The sequence below is a fragment of the Cyclopterus lumpus genome, chromosome 17 (genome assembly GCF_009769545.1).
Source record: "Cyclopterus lumpus isolate fCycLum1 chromosome 17, fCycLum1.pri, whole genome shotgun sequence".
NCBI classification, from domain to species: domain Eukaryota; kingdom Metazoa; phylum Chordata; class Actinopteri; order Perciformes; family Cyclopteridae; genus Cyclopterus; species Cyclopterus lumpus.
Window position 1 is genome coordinate 9,253,197 of NC_046982.1, and position 20,924 is coordinate 9,274,120.

Consider the following 20,924-nt stretch of genomic DNA (forward strand, 5'->3'; position numbering starts at 1 on the left):
GTGGCCTCTGTAAACCGACTGTTATCACAGAGATAATTGGAAGGCATGAAAATGAAAGACAACACTGCTGCATGTGTATAACAGGAGTATACTAATATAATAAATTAAATGTAAATTACAAAACCATGCTTGTTGGCTGGGCTGGCAAAGGTACATTATTAAATAATCTGATAAACGCGACCCGCTAAATCTATTTGTGCCATTTTCATAAGTCTTTATTAATATTGTGAGTTTGTCAAATGTCACATAAAACACCCAACATTCAACTTGCAGAAATGCTTTGAGGTCAACAGAAAGCCAGTGTGCATCAGAAGTTCAGGATGGCAAGATATTGTGCCGATATTCCGCATTTATTTTATAATATCATAATTGCTGTTAGGATAGCACTACAAAGCAACGATTTCATCTCATTTTCTCCGTAAACATTCTAAGATCTTTGACAATGCAGATGAATAAAACGTTTCAGTTTGGCTTTTTTTATTTATTTTTTATTACGATGAACAGACACCAAACCTAAAAAGATACCGTGACATTCTTTCTACCAGTACTGTATGAAGGTTTTCCAGTTACCATGACATGATTTTTTCCCCACACTGCTAAGCTCTCTACAATGTTCTGAATCAACCACTTCAGATCTGCCCACATGTTTTTCAAAACAGAATCAACCCACAGGCCAGTAGCTTCAATCATGCGTATCTGTCGAAACTGTTATTGTGTGAGAGATTATTTAACCATGCAGAGTTTTGAATAGCTGTGTGTGCATGCATACGATGGTCTGGTTATACTGCATAATGAAAAAGTTGAAACAATGTTGACTTTGGCCGTTTGGAAAAAAACGAAGCAGAAAGTCATGTCCAGACTCTGGCTCGTCATTGCACACACACGCACGCACGCACGCACACACACGCACACACACACACACACACACACACACAAACTTGCACATTGTGCAGGGCCCTGTAGGGAGCTGGCTGTCATTTCCTATTTCCCACTCTGTGTCATATAGAATGCTTTATCTGTAGAGGGCGTTTGATCTGCTTAGACTTGGGGCTTGGTCTTGCAACAATGCATCGGCAGTATGTTTCTAGTGTCTCTTGTTTTACTGTCTCTCTTTATAGCACTGTTTATCCTTCTCTTCTCCATTCATTTCCTGTCTTCTGTCATTGGTGAGAATTCAGCCATGAGGCCTGAAGGCTTCATCGGTGATTTCTTTTCCCCAGCAACTCTGCTGGAGCTTTTCTCTTTAGTCATTTTTTTCCCTTAAAGTGCTTGATTTCCATTCCCTTCTTTCATCCCACCCACATAGACCCCAGCTTTGATATATTTAGAATATGACCCGCCTTTCTTCCCTGCGCAGAATTCAGTTTGATAAGAACATTATTGTTGCCATCAGGACAGCGGTGCACCGAGAAGGTGGGCATTGTCTAATCACTCCACCCATCAAGGTTGGCCAGAGTGGGTTTTCTTAGTCTGCATTAATCCCCAGCGAGTGAGAGGTGTTTATCTGTTTACTCACAATCTTGAAGAAAGTGTTAGCTTACAAATATTGTACCAGGAAAGAAAACATCCCGGGTGTGACTTGAAATATGTTATTTTTTCTAAGGAGAAAAAAACAAAACCTCCCACAATATGAGGTCATGCCAAAGATTTAAACACAATAAATGAAGCCAGATGTTGCCATTTGTTTTTATTTTATTTCAACTGGGGATCCACTAAGAATGGAATGGGCTACATAGCAGCTCACAGGATGTTCATAAGCTGTGACAGGTTTGTGTGAGGGGCGTCTTTAAATGACTCATTTGTCATTTTACTTCAAGGCTTCTTTTGGGCACCATCCAAGCATGAGCGACCAAGCCACACAGCAAACGTGTTGATGTGCAGTTTTGTATCGGCCTGTTTTCCTTTCCTTACTACTGTTCTCATTAACAATATAATATATAGAGAACGTGTGCCTCTGCAACCCTATTTTTCTCTCCCACGTGCACACAAGCACCCATTTTCTCTTGAACACAAAGTCATTCTTGTTCCTTCCTTTGTTGCTGATGACACAACATAATACCCTGAATCATTAGCTTCTTTAGCAACGTGCCTCTGCTGGCACCCACTTACCAGACCTGGACAGATCTATTAATGTGCTACATCCGGCTGTGTGGTTAATAATCAGGTACGGCCGATGCTGTTGCTTCACCGGGGACAAGAATACAGCAGCGAGGCCGCTTCTCCGCCAGCTGAACGTCAGCTCTGCTCTTCTGCTATCATTAAGGCATCTTAAATTCTTTTAAAACATCACACAAACACTGTAAACACAGCTTATGGAGGATCTCCTAAAACAAAGTGAGCCATTTTCCGAGGACAACCACCTATCTGGAGATGGAACATTCTTGCAAGCGTGTGTTTATTGTGTGGATAATGTGCATCGACTTGTCAGTGTAAACATGCAAACGGTACCAATGAAGAATGTACTGTATGTACAGTTTGCCAACTATTCCAGGCAGATGCTTTACCCAGAGCGACTTGCAATAAATACAGCGGTAAACATCCCTCATCATCTGTGCGGTTTGCCCTCAATAACACCCCGACAGAACACACACATAGGTTCAGTCCAACCTGCTGTACAGCCCCTCCCCCACACTTTCATGCATCTGAGCTCCCACTCGATAATACATCAGAGAGACGGAGGACACAATATCCAAACTCCCCCACCGTATCAGAGACAAGAACGCATCCCACGATGTGTGACTGCGGAGAGATGTCAGTGCCTCAATACACAGCGCATCAAAGAGCCCATAGATGTATCAAGAAAGTGCTGATGTGTAAACACCTTTCCTTACGTCTTTTCCTGCTTTTCATCTTGGCGCTCGTCTGAACTACTGACACGATGACTGACGCTTCACCATGTTGAACATTTAATTGAATTGGCCAAGGGCACGATTTTCATAGCACGGGCTCGGATTAGTCCGCCTTCAGCTTGTCGTGCACAGGCCATTAGTTGCCAGGCATAAGAAAAGCACTGAAAACCTTTTTTTTGTTTACGGCCTCATTTGTTGTAATGAGTAAATGCCTGCAAAACCAAGCAGAAGGTACAATCCTCTAAACTGGGAGGTTGTGTCTCAAATTCTCCTCTCGAGATGAAGCGTGTGCATGTGGCTCCGACGAGTCTGTCCAACAATGTCGTCGCGTTTTGCTTCAAATCACTTCCTCTTTCAGACGTCTCCCTTCGCCGGGATGTGAATCCCCTTGACGCAGTTCTCTTTCACCTACAGTCCACATACATCACTCTGAGGGAAGACACATGTGGTGGCTCTCGCTGTCATTGCTGGTGTTAAGTCATCAAACACACGTGCCACATGAGTTTCCCTCTCCGTTGGACATGATGTGGCACAGATTGTGCCACATCATGGGGAATGGAGCCCTGAGACTCTGAGTGGATGGTGGCAAGAACTCTGCCTTAGTTTATCTTCCATTGCGTTAATGAGAGCCGAATTATCGCTGCAGATCAGCTGGATGTAAATGATCTGTTATGTGCGTCCTGCTGCAGGAGGATGTCAACGGTTGTGAATAGAAGAAGAGGCGATTGAATGAGGGATGGGGGGGGGGGGGGACGGACAAAGATAAACACACTCCCCATTGCAGTTTTTGGATTTGTTTCAATTATGAGTATAATTTTCAGGGTCTTTAGAGGGCCACAATCTTCTTCCAGAGAAGGTGGGATTCATATTGATGGAATAAATCAACTCCCTCCTGTAATCTCTAAAATTCTGAATCATCATTGCAGGTGTGATAAAGGTGACCGTCACATTCAGGGATTCTCCTCTCGATCACACATGACAAGCTAGATCGTTATAATTAATGCACTACAGACTGCAAGTACAAGTGATTTGTTTGCTGTATTGTAAGCTCCACAATAGTAAAATTGTTGTCATCTCATTCCAGTGTCTTGAGTTATGATGTGGAAACCAGATATATTTTGGCTTTGTTTCAGCAGAAAATATGTCTGCGCCCAGAGCAAAATACAGCAGCACAGTAATTGCAATCACATTTGTATGATGACACATTTGCCTGAGCCTGAACAAAACCTTTTTTTTTTTACTCTGTTTTTTATCATATGTTTCTTCATAGGAACCTGGGGAAATCTGGGTTGCGTGTCTCCTGTCTGGGGCTTGGTGAGTACATAAGCATCCAAGTGAAAACTCAATTTATCTGTGTGTGTGTGTGTGTGTGTGTGTGTGTGTATGTAGAGAGATAATATAGAGCCATTGAAAGAGCCCAGCAGAAGTGGATAGTGTTTTAAATCTCATTATATTATGTCACCCTGTTCTAAACCTCGTGATCTTTCATTTGTATGGAGAGTCGTGAGAGACGGCACAAAGCTGTTTGCAGTGTTAATATTCTTCTTGTTAATATTTCATCAATAGCTGGTTTCAGCAAACAAGTTCAATTGTCACACACATACACTAGAGGGTACATTGAATGTGTGTGATAATTCATCTTGATAGGGCTGATTCATTGAGTAATTCTCTCTGTGTGTGTGTGTGTGTGCGTATTATTTCTTATTAGTGGGGGATGAAATAAAGCCGCTTGCGATGGGATCAGAACAGAAGGTGAACATGAACTTGAGCCTATGCTGGTTGAAGTGAGGCTTGGTATATACAGTATATATATATATATATATATATATATATATATATATATATATATATATATATATATATATATATATATATGCAAGAATAGCCTTATGTTGGTCAGTGCAGTCTGTCCATGTTTCTATATTTTATTGTATCTAACAGGGACATGTAGTCATTCTTCAACAGAAACAAACATATGAAGGAGCCAGAGTTCACCTAAAAGTTTATTTTCATTTGTTTTCTTTTTGTCTACATCCAGTTCTCAGCACTTTACTACAACCCTTGATGTCTGTTACTTGTCTCCAATGTATAGCTTTATCTGTTTAAAATCTGCAATGTGCTAAAGAAAAAACAGAAGTAGAAGTGTAAAACAAGAAAAATATTAACAAAATCTTTAATAAAAAATATGATAAAAAAGTATTCCCAGTCTAGATGAGATGCCGGTAGATTAATGAGAAATATGTTGACTCTTGATACAGGAATCTTTAATTAGCTTCAAGCACGCTTACTCACAAGAATCTCATATGGCAGTGAACATTTCTTTCTTTCAACCTATTAAGACTCAACCCTGACATTTGGCTGTGATGGTTTCAGGGCGAGGTCATTTTGTCATGTATCCATGCCAAAATGTCAAAATGATAATTAATGCATGACTGAAATGACTGTGAGTGTGGTTTTACAAAAGGTCTCGCATGTTTTAAGTTTGTTCCAAAACTTTGACTTTGATGTTTCCTTCAACAGGCACATGGGTAACATTTGGAGGTCAAATCTCCGATGAGGTAAGACGTTATGTCAAATCCGTCATTCAGTTGTCACAGCTCAGTTTGTCACCCTCGAGGGAGCAATTTTGTTAGTAATCATTCCATTACCATTTTCCTGATACTGTATCACAGGCTGTTAAGTTCCTGTTTGCTCTTCCAAATCCAAGTGGTGAAGTCGTATTTCTCCCTGTCACAAGTTACGAAGCGGAAGACCACTTCCAGTGCCTTGACCCGGCCTTGAAGGGGTGAAGCCACTGAATTGAAGACAGCTCGATGGCCACTGGGACTAACTGACACACACAGAGAAACAAACAAACTCACAAAAACTAAAACAGGAGCCGAGTACAGAAAGACAAAGTCATCATGACAAAATTGGCCTTCCCGTGTATGGCTCTGAATAAACTACAGAAACTAGGTCAGGATAGTCTGGGAAATATATTGGGCAGTAAACAACTTTACTCAACAAGCAGCTGGGCAGTGTTCCTGGTTTTGTGTATCTCAGTGGGAAAGAAATGTACTCTCCTTGAGCTTCTTCAGGGAATTTTCCCAGCCCCTCCGTTTTGAAGAGTCATTTCGGGTCATATTTATAGTTGTACATTATACCACACTGAAGTCCGTGAGGGGAATTTCTTCTCGTCTGTATCAGGTGGCAGAGCAGCTGATGACTATTGCCTACGAGAGCGGCGTGAACCTGTTCGACACGGCTGAAGTCTACGCTGGCGGAAAGTGAGTTACATTACATTACATGTCACTAATAAAGGATTATCTTATCTTATCTTATCTTATTTAGCTGACGCTTTTATCCAAAGCGACTTACAATAAGTGCATTCAACCAAGAGTACAAACTCAGAACAACAAGAATCGAAAAAAGTACAATTTCTTCAATAAAGTTAAACTACAAAGTGCTATCCGTAAGAGCCATTTAAGTGCTACTAAAGTGCTAACAGAGTTGTTTCAGATTGGTTAAGGCCTTGCCAGCCTTTACCCCCATAGGACACAAGATTATTAGCAAGGTTTAGCCCCAGACCAGGACTTATTCACCTTAGACATACAAAGATGAAAAGCAGCTTGACTCTAAAGGGATCTACATGATCTCATTCATCACTGGAGTCTCCCCATTATGTTCACAGCTCAATCTAACTTTGTAGGCCTGGACATTGTCTCGCCAAATGCTGCAGGGAAGGCTGGTGCATGGAGATGAATATTAATTTCAAGGTTGTGGGTGAAATCCAGGCATACGATACTACAGGTGTTTATCCTTGATCTTGTACTCCTGCTGATTTTTAATCAGCTATTCATGCTGTAGATGTGTGGCTGATAACAGTCACGCTTACAACCTCTCAGAGAACTGGCAGCCTGAGATATAATCTCATCATCTTCTTGTGTATTTTGTTCTGTGCAGAGCGGAGATAATCCTAGGAAACATCATCAAGAAAAAGTGCTGGAGGTAAAGTAAAGTCTCTTAAGATTCTAAATGTGTTCCATGAATAGGTTTTTAGATGATGTATGTGGGTACGCACTACTTGGCCAAAAGTGTGTGGACAAATCAACAAAATCTATATGTTTTATCTCTGGCAGCCAGAGATAAAACTGCCATGTCTTGTGAGCGAAGGCCCTTCAGGAAACAGTTTCCACAAAGGTTGAGACGTTATTTTGTGTAAAACAGTTGTCCCTATCCTTTTAGGCGAGTCATTTCAAATGATGTAATCTCTGTGAAGCTGTGCTTTAGCGGGTAAAATGAGCATGACTTTGTGAAACAGACATGTATTTTCTTTCTCATTACCTCAATTATCTTGTGATCCAGAATTTTAGATTTATGTTAGAATCCCTTTGGAGGGTCCTGAACCCAGGTTGGGAAACACTTTATGTTATTTTTTAAGTTTCCCTTTATTGAAATGAAGGACACAAGCCCAATCCATGAAAAAAAAGCCCAACAATTTGGACCACATGGTGGTTGTGTGCAAGATGCTTGTGCCTAATTTGTTCACGTACGTCTGCTTTCAAGCATTGTACATGGTCAATTAAAGCGGTGGAAGGTGCAGAATATCTTAGCTTTTGATTCACTAACATATCCTGCCTAAATGGAACCATGTAAAAGACTTTAAAGTTTTCCGTGGCTCACAGTTGAATTGCATTTTATAGTAAGGCCGCTATCTTGGTGGAGTCCTTTTCATGACCTTTTAATGTGTCTGTCTGTCTGTCTTCCCTCAGGAGATCCAGCTTGGTGATCACCACAAAGCTTTACTGGGGAGGAAAGTAAGTGTGTGTGCATGCATGTGTGTGTATGGCGTCCAGCATGTGTATCTTCCTCCTCAGGTGTTGAGGCCAACAACAGGCTACACATTACAACATTAGCCATACAGCGTCACATGGCATCCACCATTTTGGAAAACCCACAGGCGCACAGACATGGAGGAAACGCTCGGAAAATGAGTGGCACACACGCAAATTTCAACATGGCCATGTTCTCTCACCCCCTCTTGATTCCCTTCATACTTTTCCTCAGACTTTCTTGCCAAACTGCCAAAAGTCATATCTGCTTCTTCTGACATGCAAGTATTCTGCTCTCAGTCTGCATTAGTAACATTCTCTCTGTTTCTAAAAGTCTTCAGGCTCGTACTGGGGGAAGTAGAAGCTCCATAAGTACATACTTATTCTTCCTCTGGTTCACATTTCAATATGTTATGTAGATGAGTAGAGTAGGGCCGATTGTGAAAATGTAATTTAAGGTCATTCTCTCAGACAATTGTCAAGACAACAAAACCAGTCCCCACGCTGGATGGATTTACATTACAACTGCTTAACCCCCCACTGAGTGAGCTGAGAGGCCTGTCAAGCAGCTCATCCCCCTAACACACAGCAGACATCTGCACACTTTATTTTTTAACTACCCAAAAGTAAGAAAACATGCTAAAAATGGAGGAGGGACAGCAGTTTGTCATACATTATTATAACCCTGGGCAAGAATCAAATGGAAAACATGCGAACATGTGAAAATGATGACAGTTTTGGAGATTTGCAGGTGTTCCAGTTTTATAGCTTCACATTGTCACTGTTTTGACTCCTATACAGATCTATAAGGAGAGTAAATATTGGACTCGTATTTAACATCAATATTGGACTCATATTTAGCATCCAAATGGTTGCTAAATATGATGTGTAAATAGGCAATATTATGCTAACATATTTGCCTTAACAACTTCATAAGATGCTGTTAGTTTTTTGCGTTTATGACATGTTACGCAGCCTCAAAGTGGCCACAAAATAAATAAAAGCATAACAAAAGATGCACCACAACAGTCAAGTTCATGTCTTTTAACTCTTTAAAGACTTTAAGTTAAATATCCATTATGTGTATATATGAATCAAAAGTACTGCATGGCCTCTTTCAGAGTGCTATAAGGGATTGACCTATAAGAGGCATTTTTATGTCGTCACACAAAGTCACTTGGTCTCTATGCGACGATACATAAAAATGTTGAAATTTGATTGAACCTGTATTAGATATTGTACTATATTTTCAACCAAGTGATTGTCCAGTTCTTTGCCCCGATATATGTTCACCTGCGTCTCACCTGGACTGGACTGGACTGGTGATCAGGACAAGACAGTGACCACAAGCCTTGTGTGCACAGACACACTGCACAGTGTGTTCTATAGCTGTGGGCACACTGCTGAGCGTCGAGTGGGTGTATTTCTCCTCAGTGATTTGTTTGTTATGCAGGCTCTTGTTTGGCTTGTTTAATGATCTGCTTACATCCATGAGAGTGTTGTCTATGTGCATGAATGTGTGAATGCAGGCGTGTGACATGCACTTCTTTCCCTCCTGTTGCAGAGCAGAGACAGAGAGAGGCCTCAACAGAAAACACATCATTGAAGGTAACAAGTCGATTTTCTCTCCGCTGCGTTGTCCTTCACGTCACCCCATCACTCGGAGTCCCGCTGCACTCCTGTAATCTCCCTCTTTTATCTCTTTTCCTCCCCCTCGTTCTTCCCGTCTGTGTCTCCTCGCTGCTCTTCGATTTGTATCGGCAGGTGCACACTGAATTTTAATGTTGTATAATGTACATTAAACCGTGACAGATGTTTTGTATTTTCAGTCTTATTAAGAAGCTAATACACTAAAAGTTATCCAGTATCCTATAGCACTCCTCTCCTCTCCTTTTTTTTAGAAGAGTCATGGCCTTCCTTTAGCTTATGATGACATACCACTCTGTTCCCATTGGCCCACTCTACCCCACTAACAACTCGCCATCCAGTCCACAGCGCAATGCCCCTCCTGCAGTGACTCAGCTCTCTCCCACGTTATTAACATTCACCGCAGCCTCCAAAACCTTCCCCAGGAGAAGGGGAACTAGACTTCGGAAGGACACGTACTAAAAAAGGGGAAGGATTAGCTAAAGCCAGTCCAGATGATAGGTGCCATCCATTAGAGAAAGGTGCAGCGCCCCTCCTTACTGTAGGGTAATACATTTAAACAGCTGCTGACACCATCATCCTCACTCCTGGTTGGCATCCCACCACAGGCCAGTCAATGACATTTACTAGGAATGATGGGGTGTCAAACTATAATGTTCAATATCAGAGATCAGCGCTGATGAACTGTGGGGGTGCAAGGAAAAGTCAAAGTCTCTCTAGCAACCAGCTTGTGTGTTTACCATTCTCACAGGACAAAGAAATTCCTTGATCATTTCAAAGAGACTTTCGCAAAACACATAATTTAATGCATTATTCATCGCAGATGCAAGTAGAATAGCTTTGTGGTTCAATATCTCACATTTTTTTCTCAGCTCCAAAAATAGACCTTCTCAGCCAGTAAATTCCAGCTAATCCACGAGTCAGCAGACACTGCTCGCGATGACGTTGCAGGCTCCGATTAGGATCCATGTAGGCTAATGGGTGTTTCCGGGATTGCGGGAGTGCAGTTGACAGAGGAAGGAAGATGTGGTTGGAACGTCGGTGAGGAGAGCAAAACTCTCAGCTGGGATTAGGAGGCAATGATGAAGCCTCTGGCACTAATCTGCCATGCACGCTCACACATATTCAAGAGCGCAAGAGTGTCTTTTGCCTTGTCTCTCTACTACTCTGCTGTCCTCCTTTGTGACAGTCTCCCGTGTTCACGTTTCATCTTTCATCTGGTCTTTGTGTGTGAATGGGGGCTGATCTGCTCACAATACTTTGTTGCCATCTCTTATCCTCTCTTCGACGTACGGCGTGTCCCTTCCCGCAAACGCTGAGCGAGAGAGAGAGAAAGAAACAAGTGCAACCTTTTCTCTGATCCCTATTGTTTTATTATCACCCTCTCAGCTTTGATTTGGTTGGTTCCTCCACCACCTGTCAAAACTGAATTAATTTATGTAACGAGGATCAAAGTTTGCATAGATGATTTTCCACACAGATCTTAGTGATGAGATAGTGATGTGAACTCAGCTTTACACTGATTAATCTTATAACACTCTAATTGTGATTCAGACTTGTAGTCCCATAACCATGACCCCAGCTAGGTAAACCAGATGGACAATGACAACTAAGTTTCACGTGCGAGCTGGAATCAAAAGATGTGCAAGGCCAGATGCAGCTGGCAGGCCTTGAATCACATGTGGTTAACTGTCCCTTTGCCATGTTTATGAACATGTTGACTTTAAATCCCCCAGGATCTCACTCACCCTGTTTGTCCTTTTACCTTTTTATGAAACTAGCACTCTTGAACACATTTTTTTGTATATTGTTGCCCTGCGCTAGGAACCATCACAATTATTTAAAAACAGCAATAATCAGTATTGTTATATTAACAATACACAGTGTCATAAAAACATATTGCGGGTTTAAGTTTCAAACTATTACATTTTTGTGTAACTTTATTTCTATTTCTTATCTACATAAGGATAATTGGAGGGTGATACATGCACAAATGTGATTATGACCTCTGCAGGTCAAGGCCAAATTGTCCCTGTCCAAAGGTGTCATGGAATAAATTATACAGTAATAAGACTCCTTGGTCCACAGGTATTAGGAGGAGTATTAATTCAGGGCTTATTTGGGCTATGTTGTAGCCTTATTTATAAGGGTGTCAAATCACCATTTTGGAAATTAGAAATATTTATTGATATGTCAACGCTGTGGTTGGTAACACATCTATTCCAGCAGTACAACAAATAGGCTCAATGCACATGAATCCTTTTGACAGTTTTCTTCTTTCTTTGACTCACTTTCATCTTTCTCAACATCTTCTTTCCTCTCATTTCAGGTTTAAAGGGTTCCCTCCAGAGGATGCAACTCGAGTATGTGGATGTGGTTTTTGCCAACCGGCCAGACAGCAACACTCCCATGGAGGGTGAGTGATGGCTGTCCAGACCCTGTGGGCTGGTAGGGACAATACATGTTGTTCTGTAACATGAGAAGGTGAGAAATACAGACAAAGACACCGGCCTCACCGGACCGGTGACCTTTGCCTTTGACCAATAGGGTTTGTCTTTGTTGTCGGGTGTGTGTTTCTACCACTGACACACACACACACGCATTTCAAGTAATGTGACAATCTTGCCTGATCTCTCATCCTCTATTTTAGTCTGGCACTCTCCTTCTCTTTCTGTCTCTGTGGGATCACTAGTTTCCACAGGGCCTCTGAGCTACACCCACTCCCAGCCCTCCCTGTTCTTCAGAAGCAGGATTATCCGCCCCCCTAGGGGGAAGCTGGTGTATTTTTGGGCTGCAGTCTCACTAGATACAAGCCCTAGTGTACTCCATTCCTTCAACATGCTAATGATGCCTTTCCCTCACATCCACGTTATGTGGCAATTTATTTTTTTTACACACAACTTCTTCCTCATTACTTTTCCTTTTTATGTGGCCTTCACAGATACTTCGGCCCCTCTTCTATCCAGTCCTAACCCTCGTCCCCAGGTTGTATTTGGCTGAAAGGATGGAGTCCCACTGGGCTCACAAATATATTTCCCTGTGAGCCAGCTGACCGTGGGAGGTCAATCTGTCATACTTATTGTTCCCGGGGCCTTGCTGCTGCTGGTAGTACTGGGGACTGGCATGCAGCCTGCTCCATCAAACCTTCTAGTGACCTGTCTCTGCAGATAAAGTAAATTCACCATTGACAACTGATGTAGAAAAGTCTAATCTGATTGATAGATTGATTGATGGATTGAGAGTCTGTCGGGATAATCAAAACTGCACAGGAAGAGATGATGGATAAAAACACACTGACAAATAAAGATAAATAGGCTGTTTTGCTTTCAGCAGGTGTGCCACACAGTCGCTCCATTAATCAATGTAAAACATTGTGCACCTGTTCTTCATCCTTCACTACAGTGGAGCAAGGCCACTGTCATAAATCACTGTGTAGAGGGTCAGACACTTTTAATGAGAGAGAGTGGGAGAGAGGCACTGCATGAACAGCTTCCCTTGGAAACTACTAAAAACACGGGACATTTGCAGTTCAGAGGACTTGTTATGTACATGTCTTAGATATTGATTCACACACCCACATGTTCTTGAAACTTAAAAAAGGATTAATATTATTGAAGGGCACAAAAAAAAACACTTTCTCCAAATGTTGAATTAAGATAGGAGTAGGAACAGGTGTGTGTGTGTGTGTGTGTGTGTGTGTACGCACGCATTTGCGTGGAAGTTGTGTTTCTATGTTGTTCTTGTGACTTTAACTGCTTTCGACTTTGTGTGAGACAACGTGCATCCCCTTGGGGACAAAAAAACGTGATGTCATGGCTGCAGAGTCTCACTTTGTTACCATCACCGCATCCTTGTACCGTCCACTTATCCTTCTCGTTGTGTTTCTCTTTCTCTTCCCCCTATTTGTTCTTGACTACTACATCCAGTCTAACATGCCCAACCTGTGTCCTTCCTTTCTTGGATTGAAGCCCCCTCGCATTTCCTCTCCATCTCTTTACTGTTGCAGCTGTCCCTTACAGTGATGAGACTGTAGAGAAGTTTTTCCCCGAGGGGTTAAAGGCCTAGTTGGAATTTCATCTCACATGTCATAGTATAGTTTGCAAAGCTCTCACGTTATAGCACATATGAAGAGAATGTTCCTCAAGAAGAAGCATCTGTACCATTGTCAGCTCGTTGTTTTAATCGGCATATCGTACGTAGCCTGAACTCTCCAAATCTCAGTGCGATGTTGCTTTCAGCCTCATTTTATTTTTGACAGAGCAATATGTACGAAATTGTATCTATTCAATCCACTTAATATGAAAATCCTGTGGACAGAGTAAATAAAGCATTGGATACAGAGGCGGAGGAAAAGACCAGACGCAGCGTCAATAAATATGCTTTGTGCCAAGCCCTCCAGCCAAAAGCCCTCCAGTGTTTAGCACAGCATACTAAACACAAACCCAAAGACATCCGGTCATCCTGAAGTGGGTTTTCCTTCAAGTGCCAGGAAATGTTCAACAATAAAGAGCAGCATGCAGAATCATTTCACCCACTCAGTACCTCAATACTTATCTTCATTTTGGCTCCAAATTTAAAACCTTCTTTCCCACGATTATAGCACTAAGCCGGGCTCCATCAACCATTGAAAATCTCCTGTGGTGTGACATATTGATAACCGCCCCGTAAACATCCGCTTCAAAATGGTAAAGCATCTCATAGACTCATAAACATCCCTCACAAACAAATATGGACATCTGATTGTGTTGCTGAATGATGTATTCCACACTCCTCGCTTCACTCTGCAGAAGGGCACTGGGATACCTGCTGGCTGCAGTGTGAGAAGCCTAGAGGACGAGCAGATTAATGGCAGTTTGTACATTTGCATTTAACAAACAAACGGTATGCATTTCATACATGTGCAGAAATAGAACACTGTATATTATACTGATATCAATCATTAAGTAATTAGTCCCGAACATTACAAAAAAAACGTGGTTATGTTTTATTATCTATTCCATTCAACACAAGACTTTCTTGTGCCAGTAAATCGCGAATTAAAGGAATCGTTGGATATTTTGAGAAATATGTGTATTCACATTCTTGCCAAGAGTTAGATTAGAATTTAGATATCATTCTCATATCTTAGTTTAATATAACGACTGGAAACGGGGTAAATAGCTTGCTGTTCTATCTAAAGATCACAAATCGGCCTTCCAGCACCGACTAAGCTCAGTAATTAACGTGTCACGTCTTGTTTGTTTAATCTATATCTTACTCAGGGCAGTAACTTATCGGAGTCCTGTCCGACTCCAGGAATTATTGCATTTTGATTTGTGAGCTCTAGAGGTTCTGGTAGGCAAATGTAATTGTCTTGAGACAGAGCCAGGCTAAGCTACCTGGCTGTATCTGCGCGTTGGCAGTACAGATGTGAGAGTGGTAGTGATCGCCTCCTCATAATTGTCCACCAATCTCATAAATTTAAGATTAATTTTCATATTAACGCAGTGCATGTTTTGCATACCCACAACTTGCCCCACATCATCCTCCTTGAACATGTGCAGTGGGTGCATGTAGGTGGGGTGTTGATGGTGTACGTTGGATATCTCACTTTGCTCAGTGTGTGAGCATCTGGTGCTGGAGTCGATGTCGTAAATAGAAAATGGAAGTTCAGAATGGCCAGTAGGTATGCACATAATGAATCTAGTCACTGAGGTGGATTAATGAGAACTCACTGTGATCTGAGGTTTCTAACTTGGTTCACAATTCTTCCCTCTGTCCTTACATTACTCAAAATCCCTCCCTCCCCCTCTTGCAGAACAGATGCACTGTTATCCCTCCACCATCCTACCTGCTTCACCCCTCCTCCTCCCCCCCCCCCCCCACACACACACACACACACACATGCTCTGTCTCTCGCTGAGCTACATTTTGGTTCAGAGAGAGAACAACTGATGATAATGAATCACTCTTATTTAATCACACACTGGTCTCACCCCCTCTTCCCGCTTCACAATTTACATTGATTTAATGTAGCAAATGTTTCATTAATGCATTTTAAGTACAACTGCAGACCACAACTAGCAATTATAAACTAATCATAACTAACTAAAGTGATCACATACATTATAATGTATCTCCTTGTTGTTGTTTTCTTCAGTAATTGGAGAGTGTGTGCACACATCAGCAGGCACACATTCAAAATAATAGCAATATTTCCTCCTGAGATGTGAGATACCCCTGCAAGACTCATTTGAGAAAGAAATATCACAGCAGCTTTTATTAAATATGATTTTGGCTATCCACTTTTCCACCCACCATTACTTACCCAGGCACAAATAGCCTACAGAATCCACTAAAGGGCACTGGAGCTGATTTCAGCCCCTACAGCTGTATCTATGATTTGTTTAACTGCACAAGCAACATTCTGCCAAAGGTTGGCTGAGTCTTTTCATGTCACCCCTGCAGCGTTTGGCCATATGAAGTCCCAGTATGATCTCAGCAAAGAATATATCTGTTTGAGATCAAAAGCACCCAAGCCTTTCTCACAAAGAATACCTTACAAGCAGCATCTTTGTTTTTGCAGTCCTGGAGGTGCCCGTTTTACATAAAGGCTTGTATGGGTGTCGTGCAGTCTTCTTTAAACCTTGTCCAGGTCTTTTATGGGCACTGTAATAAAATCGTTTTCCTGTGGGTTATATAAAAGTTGTGATTGTGTCGCCACCCACTGTTTGATTATTGACAATGTCCATATCTGCTCTTTTTACAGAGATAGTGAGATCGATGACACATGTGATCAACCTGGGGATGTCCATGTACTGGGGGACATCCCGGTGGTCTGCAATGGAGATCATGGTGAGTGATAAAAGAAAAAGGTATTTGTGTATCTACTAGCAACCAACACGAGATAAAGTGAGTTGGGAGAACATCATAAAATTCACTGATGTGTGTCTGGTTTTAAAAGTTTTAAATGGTATGGCTCCGCCCCCGCTTAGTGAATTTGTTAAACAAAGCAGTCAAAGCAGCAGACTCACTAGATCTGCTACAAGAGGTGATTGTGTCATTTCATATAGGTCAAGCTCGTTTAGCAAATCTACATTCTCTGTGAAGGCAGGTCACTCGTGGAATGCTCTGCCACCACACATACGTGCACAAAACACGTACAAAACGTTCAAGGATAACCTGAAGGAATGGCTTGTTGCCAATCAGGTGTGCAATCATTGATATGCTCTCTGTCCTGATGCTTGTTTCGCCAATATGTGCATTTGTTTTTTATGTGTATGTTGTATTGTAGCTGGGTTTGTTCTGCCTGATGCATGCTGCAGCCCGTTATGTCTCTGGTCTATTGTTGTACCCTTTCTTTTTGCTGTGTATTGGTTTTGGTGTATATGTTGTTGTCAGTTTGTCTATGAATTTTATTTCCATTTTATTTTGAGAATTTTGTTATTTTAGGCTGCCTTACAAACATCTGGCCAGGGACAGCAGATGGAAATTAGTCTCTCTAGCTAACTCTGGCTCACTTACAGTCCTACTGTTGATTAATGTACATTGTCCCTGCAAGATAAATGAATAAAATAAATAAAAATAAATAAAAAAGCCTGTAAAAAAACAAACAGTCCTGGTTCTATTTAAGGCTGGCAATATATTGATATTATTGCTTTTTGTGTATCCCTGTAATCATACCCTTTTATTATCATGAACACACTTAGAAATGGTCTGTCTAAATTGCCACAACATGGCAATTACAAAGGTAGATATCTTCCAGAATGGTTTTAGAAAATGGCGTTAAAGATGACATCATCTATACAACCTAACATGATTTATGTCAGGATCTGTAGTGTTGTCGTGTTTCCTGTTTTATTTTGAAGTCCTTGTCTCTCGTGTCCTCTGTTTCTCTGCACTTCCTGTCCCTGTGATTGTCTGCCCTGTCCCTGATTGTTTCCTCCTGTGTCCAATCACCTGCACCAGCCCTCTGTATTTAAGTCCTGTTCATGTAATTCCCCTTTGTCGGTTTGTCTTGTCTAGATCATTGAAGATCATGTGTGTGAGCCTGTTTTGTTTGTTTTTGAATCCTGTTAAATCCTGTTGAGCAATAAAGTTGCCTTTTCGAGTGTTGACGGCGTTTGGGTCCAGTTACCTGCAGCTGCGCACATAACAGAACGAACCGACCAAGGATGGACCCAGCCTACAACCCCTTCGAAGGGACCCGCTTGGCCTATGGGGGCCCTCGTAGCCTCCAGAAGGGGAACTACAACCCCCATAGGGTCTCGGCACCAGACCCCTTCAACGGGACCCGTTGGGCTTATGGGGGGCCTCGTAGCCCCAGGGGCAGAGGTTACGCAGGCCCAGCCCCGGAGTGGGGGGCGCAAACCTCCGGACCGCGTCGGTGGAGGGTTCCGGCTGACCACTCCGGTTCCCGCAGTCGCCTCCGTGCTGCATCCCTCGCCTGTTCCTGTTGCCGCCTCCGTGTTCCGGCCAACCCCAACTTCCTGTGACCTGTCGGACTTCCGGCCGGCCCTTGCTTCCTTTGCCTTGTCCCAGGACGCTCTCTGGGACATGATGGACTCCCTCCGAGCGTTAAACATGGTCCTGCTTCGGCCGCAGTCTACGCCAGTTCCTGCTGACGCTGCGCCGCAGTCCACGCCGGTTCCTGCCGATGCTGCGCCACAGTCCACGCCGGTTCCTGCCGACGCTGCGCCGCAGTCCACGCCGGTTCCTGCCGATGCTGCGCCACAGTCCACGCCGCAGTTTCGTGTCCTGTTGGCGCCCCGGCCGACCCCAGCTCCTCGTGTCCTGTCGGCGCCCCGGCCGACCCCAGCTCCTCGTGTCCCGTCGGCGCCCCGGCCGATCCCAACTCCCCGTGTCCCGTCGGCCCCCCGGCCGACCCCGGCGTCATTCCCCTTTGTCGGTTCGTCTTGTCTAGATCATTGAAGATCATGTGTATGAGCCTGTTTTTGTTTGTTTTTGAATCCTGTTAAATCCTGTTGAGCAATAAAGTTGCCTTTTCGAGTTACCTGCAGCTGCGCACATATACAGAGCACAGTGGATATCTTCTTGTGTATATCTATTTTGTTCACACTACTGAAGCTATCAGCATTTCGTTGTACTTTAGAAGTGGGCAAGGACATCCAAAATCATCTGATATGTTGGAACACATGCCAAACAAAGAGCGGGAGAACCACAAACAAAACATCTTCAAAAACAACAGTTGCACATGTCCTTTATCTCATTAAGATTTTGCGGTTTCTTTTTATTCCCTCTTCATATTCAATTAGGAAGCATATTCTGTGGCCAGACAGTTTAATCTAATTCCACCAGTGTGTGAGCAGGCAGAGTATCACTTCTTCCAGAGGGACAAAGTGGAAACTCAGCTGCCAGAGCTCTACCATAAGATAGGTAGGTCTCTAGTAAGTTTCTGAAGTCAAGCTTTTGTGAACAGATTTAGTGCTGCAATAGATTGTGTTGCTCAGTGGCTCTTCTTCTGTCTTAGGTGTGGGTGTGGTATCTTGGTCACCTTTGGCCTGTGGAATCATCACTGGGAAGTACGAGAATGGTGTCCCAGAATCCTCCAGGGCCTCAATGAAGGTACAGCTTAAATTTCTTTTGACCACCTGCCTGTGTCGACATGTTGTATAATATATCTTTTGACTTATATACAAAACGGCAGCAGTTAAACTGGTTCACGTGATTACTGCCTCATTTTGAGAAATAATTATAAATTTTATTCTGGTTCTGCTCCTCCAGCCATACCAGTGGTTGAGGGAGAAAATAATGAGTGAGGATGGGAGGAAACAACAAGCCAAGCTAAAGGAACTGACTCATATCGCGGAGAAGCTCGGATGTACTTTGCCGCAGCTAGCCATAGGTAAATATTATTTACAACCAAATCCTGTGTTTCTCTTTGTACTGTCTGAATTCTTGATATTATATTAACGGCTGTAAAAACTCCTATCCCTGATCTTTAGCCTGGTGCCTGAGGAACGAGGGAGTGAGCTCAGTGCTGCTGGGATCCTCTAATCCAAGACAGCTAACAGAGAACCTGGGAGCCATTCAGGTATAAAGATGTTTCCTGAGCCTGAATAATACTGAATTACTGTTCCATTATTTGGTCCAATCCCACGGCATTGATTGTGTGCTGCGTGTTGTCCACCGTGCAGGTGATTCCAAAGATGACGGCAGGCATTGCCTCAGAAGTGGACCATATGCTGGGAAATCGTCCTCGCAGTAAAAAGGACTACCACCATTAGGATGTACCCTTTTTTAGTGAACTATGCTCCAAAATTTCTCACAGCCATGGCACCAGAAGTGTGTGCCCTTTGCTTGTGTACGCGTATGACTGTGTGTGTGACTGCATAAGGTGTTCAGCTTGGCTCCTTGTCTGTATGAAGACGGACCAGTACTCATTATTGTAAAGTGAGCTACTTGACAAAACATGCATGCTACAGCTATAGCAGCCGGCCACAGGACTGAACAACAGTTAGAAGATCCAAGGAGATGATTTCAGCAGAGAAATTATCTTTTGCTCCAACGAACTGCTGAACCACAAATTCAAAGGATCCTAATATTAGATTAATGATGAAATAGATTACTGCTCAAGCTCAAGCTGATTGAGAGCTTGCAAGTGCCAGTTACCGAGCAATGAATGAGGGCGTTATTGAATCAAGAAAAGGCAAAGTATCACACAAACTCATGGTCGTGCAGTAAATCCATGAAAAATAGATGGTGTATCAAAATGTACCCAATGTTACAGAAATCTACTTAACTCGATGTTTGTGATGTGAAGTAAAATCAATGATGAAGTTTGTAAATGGGTCCCATCAGACTGGATTACATGCTTACATTTCCCATGGCAGCTAGAGTTGACCTGTCAACAAGATACATTATTTTAGTAATGGATTAACTGAAATTCGGGTCACAATGTCGCTAATACAAAGAGAGTTAAACTAAAATGTTTCAATGCATCTGTACGGACTGTTATGTACATTTTTCTTATTAAGCAGCTATGTCAGAGTTAGTTTTTGAACTCATGTTGTAATTATTTTCTTTTTCACTTATGCAAAAGTACAGCATAGTGTACTTCCCCATTGTGCCCCCTTGGCCCGTTTTTTATTTGGACTATGCCAGACTTTGTGTCAGTAAGGATAATGTCTGATTCATTAAATTCCAGTCTGTGTTGTGGCAAAAAATGGTGTCTAGTCGAAGTTGGTGAGATCCTCCTTAAGGAGAGCGTGTGAATTTAAGAAGTAAAGCCATGTAGCTAATTAAGAGACTAAAAACAAAAACAAAAAAATCATATGGACCCCTGCAGTCATTGCACCTGGAACTCTTACCCAACTTCTCTCAGATGCCAGTTTAAACCTTTATACGTAATGGGAGGATCTTTGTAATGTCTGTTCAAACATGTATTTTAGTGTCCTTCATCAGATTTGTACATACAAATAAAGAGCATAGAATTATCATGTAGTATGTTTTAGAATATCTATAGTCATTTTCTTATGGATGCCTTCCAATTTGCCCCTTACAAATAAAAAAATTACAACTAAACTAGATTTATTGTTTGCTTAACTGCAGTAAAAAACAACAACCTGTGACTTGAAGCAGCCGTAGTTACTGCTGTTGGGGTTTGTCTGTGTCCAGC

General features: G+C 42.4%; 1 protein-coding gene across 9 annotated transcripts in view; it reads left to right on the forward strand.

The window, feature by feature from the left end:
* kcnab1b (potassium voltage-gated channel, shaker-related subfamily, beta member 1 b) overlaps positions 1–20,830 on the forward strand; it is a 34,020-nt gene extending 13,190 nt beyond the window's left edge. For 8 of the 9 annotated variants that reach the window (XM_034555760.1, XM_034555754.1, XM_034555756.1 and 5 more), the window contains 13 exons: positions 4,120–4,163; positions 5,370–5,407; positions 6,036–6,115; positions 6,792–6,836; positions 7,601–7,645; positions 9,225–9,268; positions 11,637–11,723; positions 16,056–16,141; positions 18,562–18,682; positions 18,777–18,871; positions 19,031–19,151; positions 19,252–19,340; positions 19,444–20,830. In XM_034555760.1, the coding sequence (XP_034411651.1) occupies positions 4,120–4,163; positions 5,370–5,407; positions 6,036–6,115; positions 6,792–6,836; positions 7,601–7,645; positions 9,225–9,268; positions 11,637–11,723; positions 16,056–16,141; positions 18,562–18,682; positions 18,777–18,871; positions 19,031–19,151; positions 19,252–19,340; positions 19,444–19,533 (985 nt within the window). In that variant the 3' untranslated portion in view covers positions 19,534–20,830. The remainder of the gene's footprint in view (positions 1–4,119; positions 4,164–5,369; positions 5,408–6,035; positions 6,116–6,791; positions 6,837–7,600; positions 7,646–9,224; positions 9,269–11,636; positions 11,724–16,055; positions 16,142–18,561; positions 18,683–18,776; positions 18,872–19,030; positions 19,152–19,251; positions 19,341–19,443) is intronic. The other variant, XM_034555761.1, reaches the window with a different exon arrangement.
* Positions 20,831–20,924: the final 94 nt, after the last annotated feature.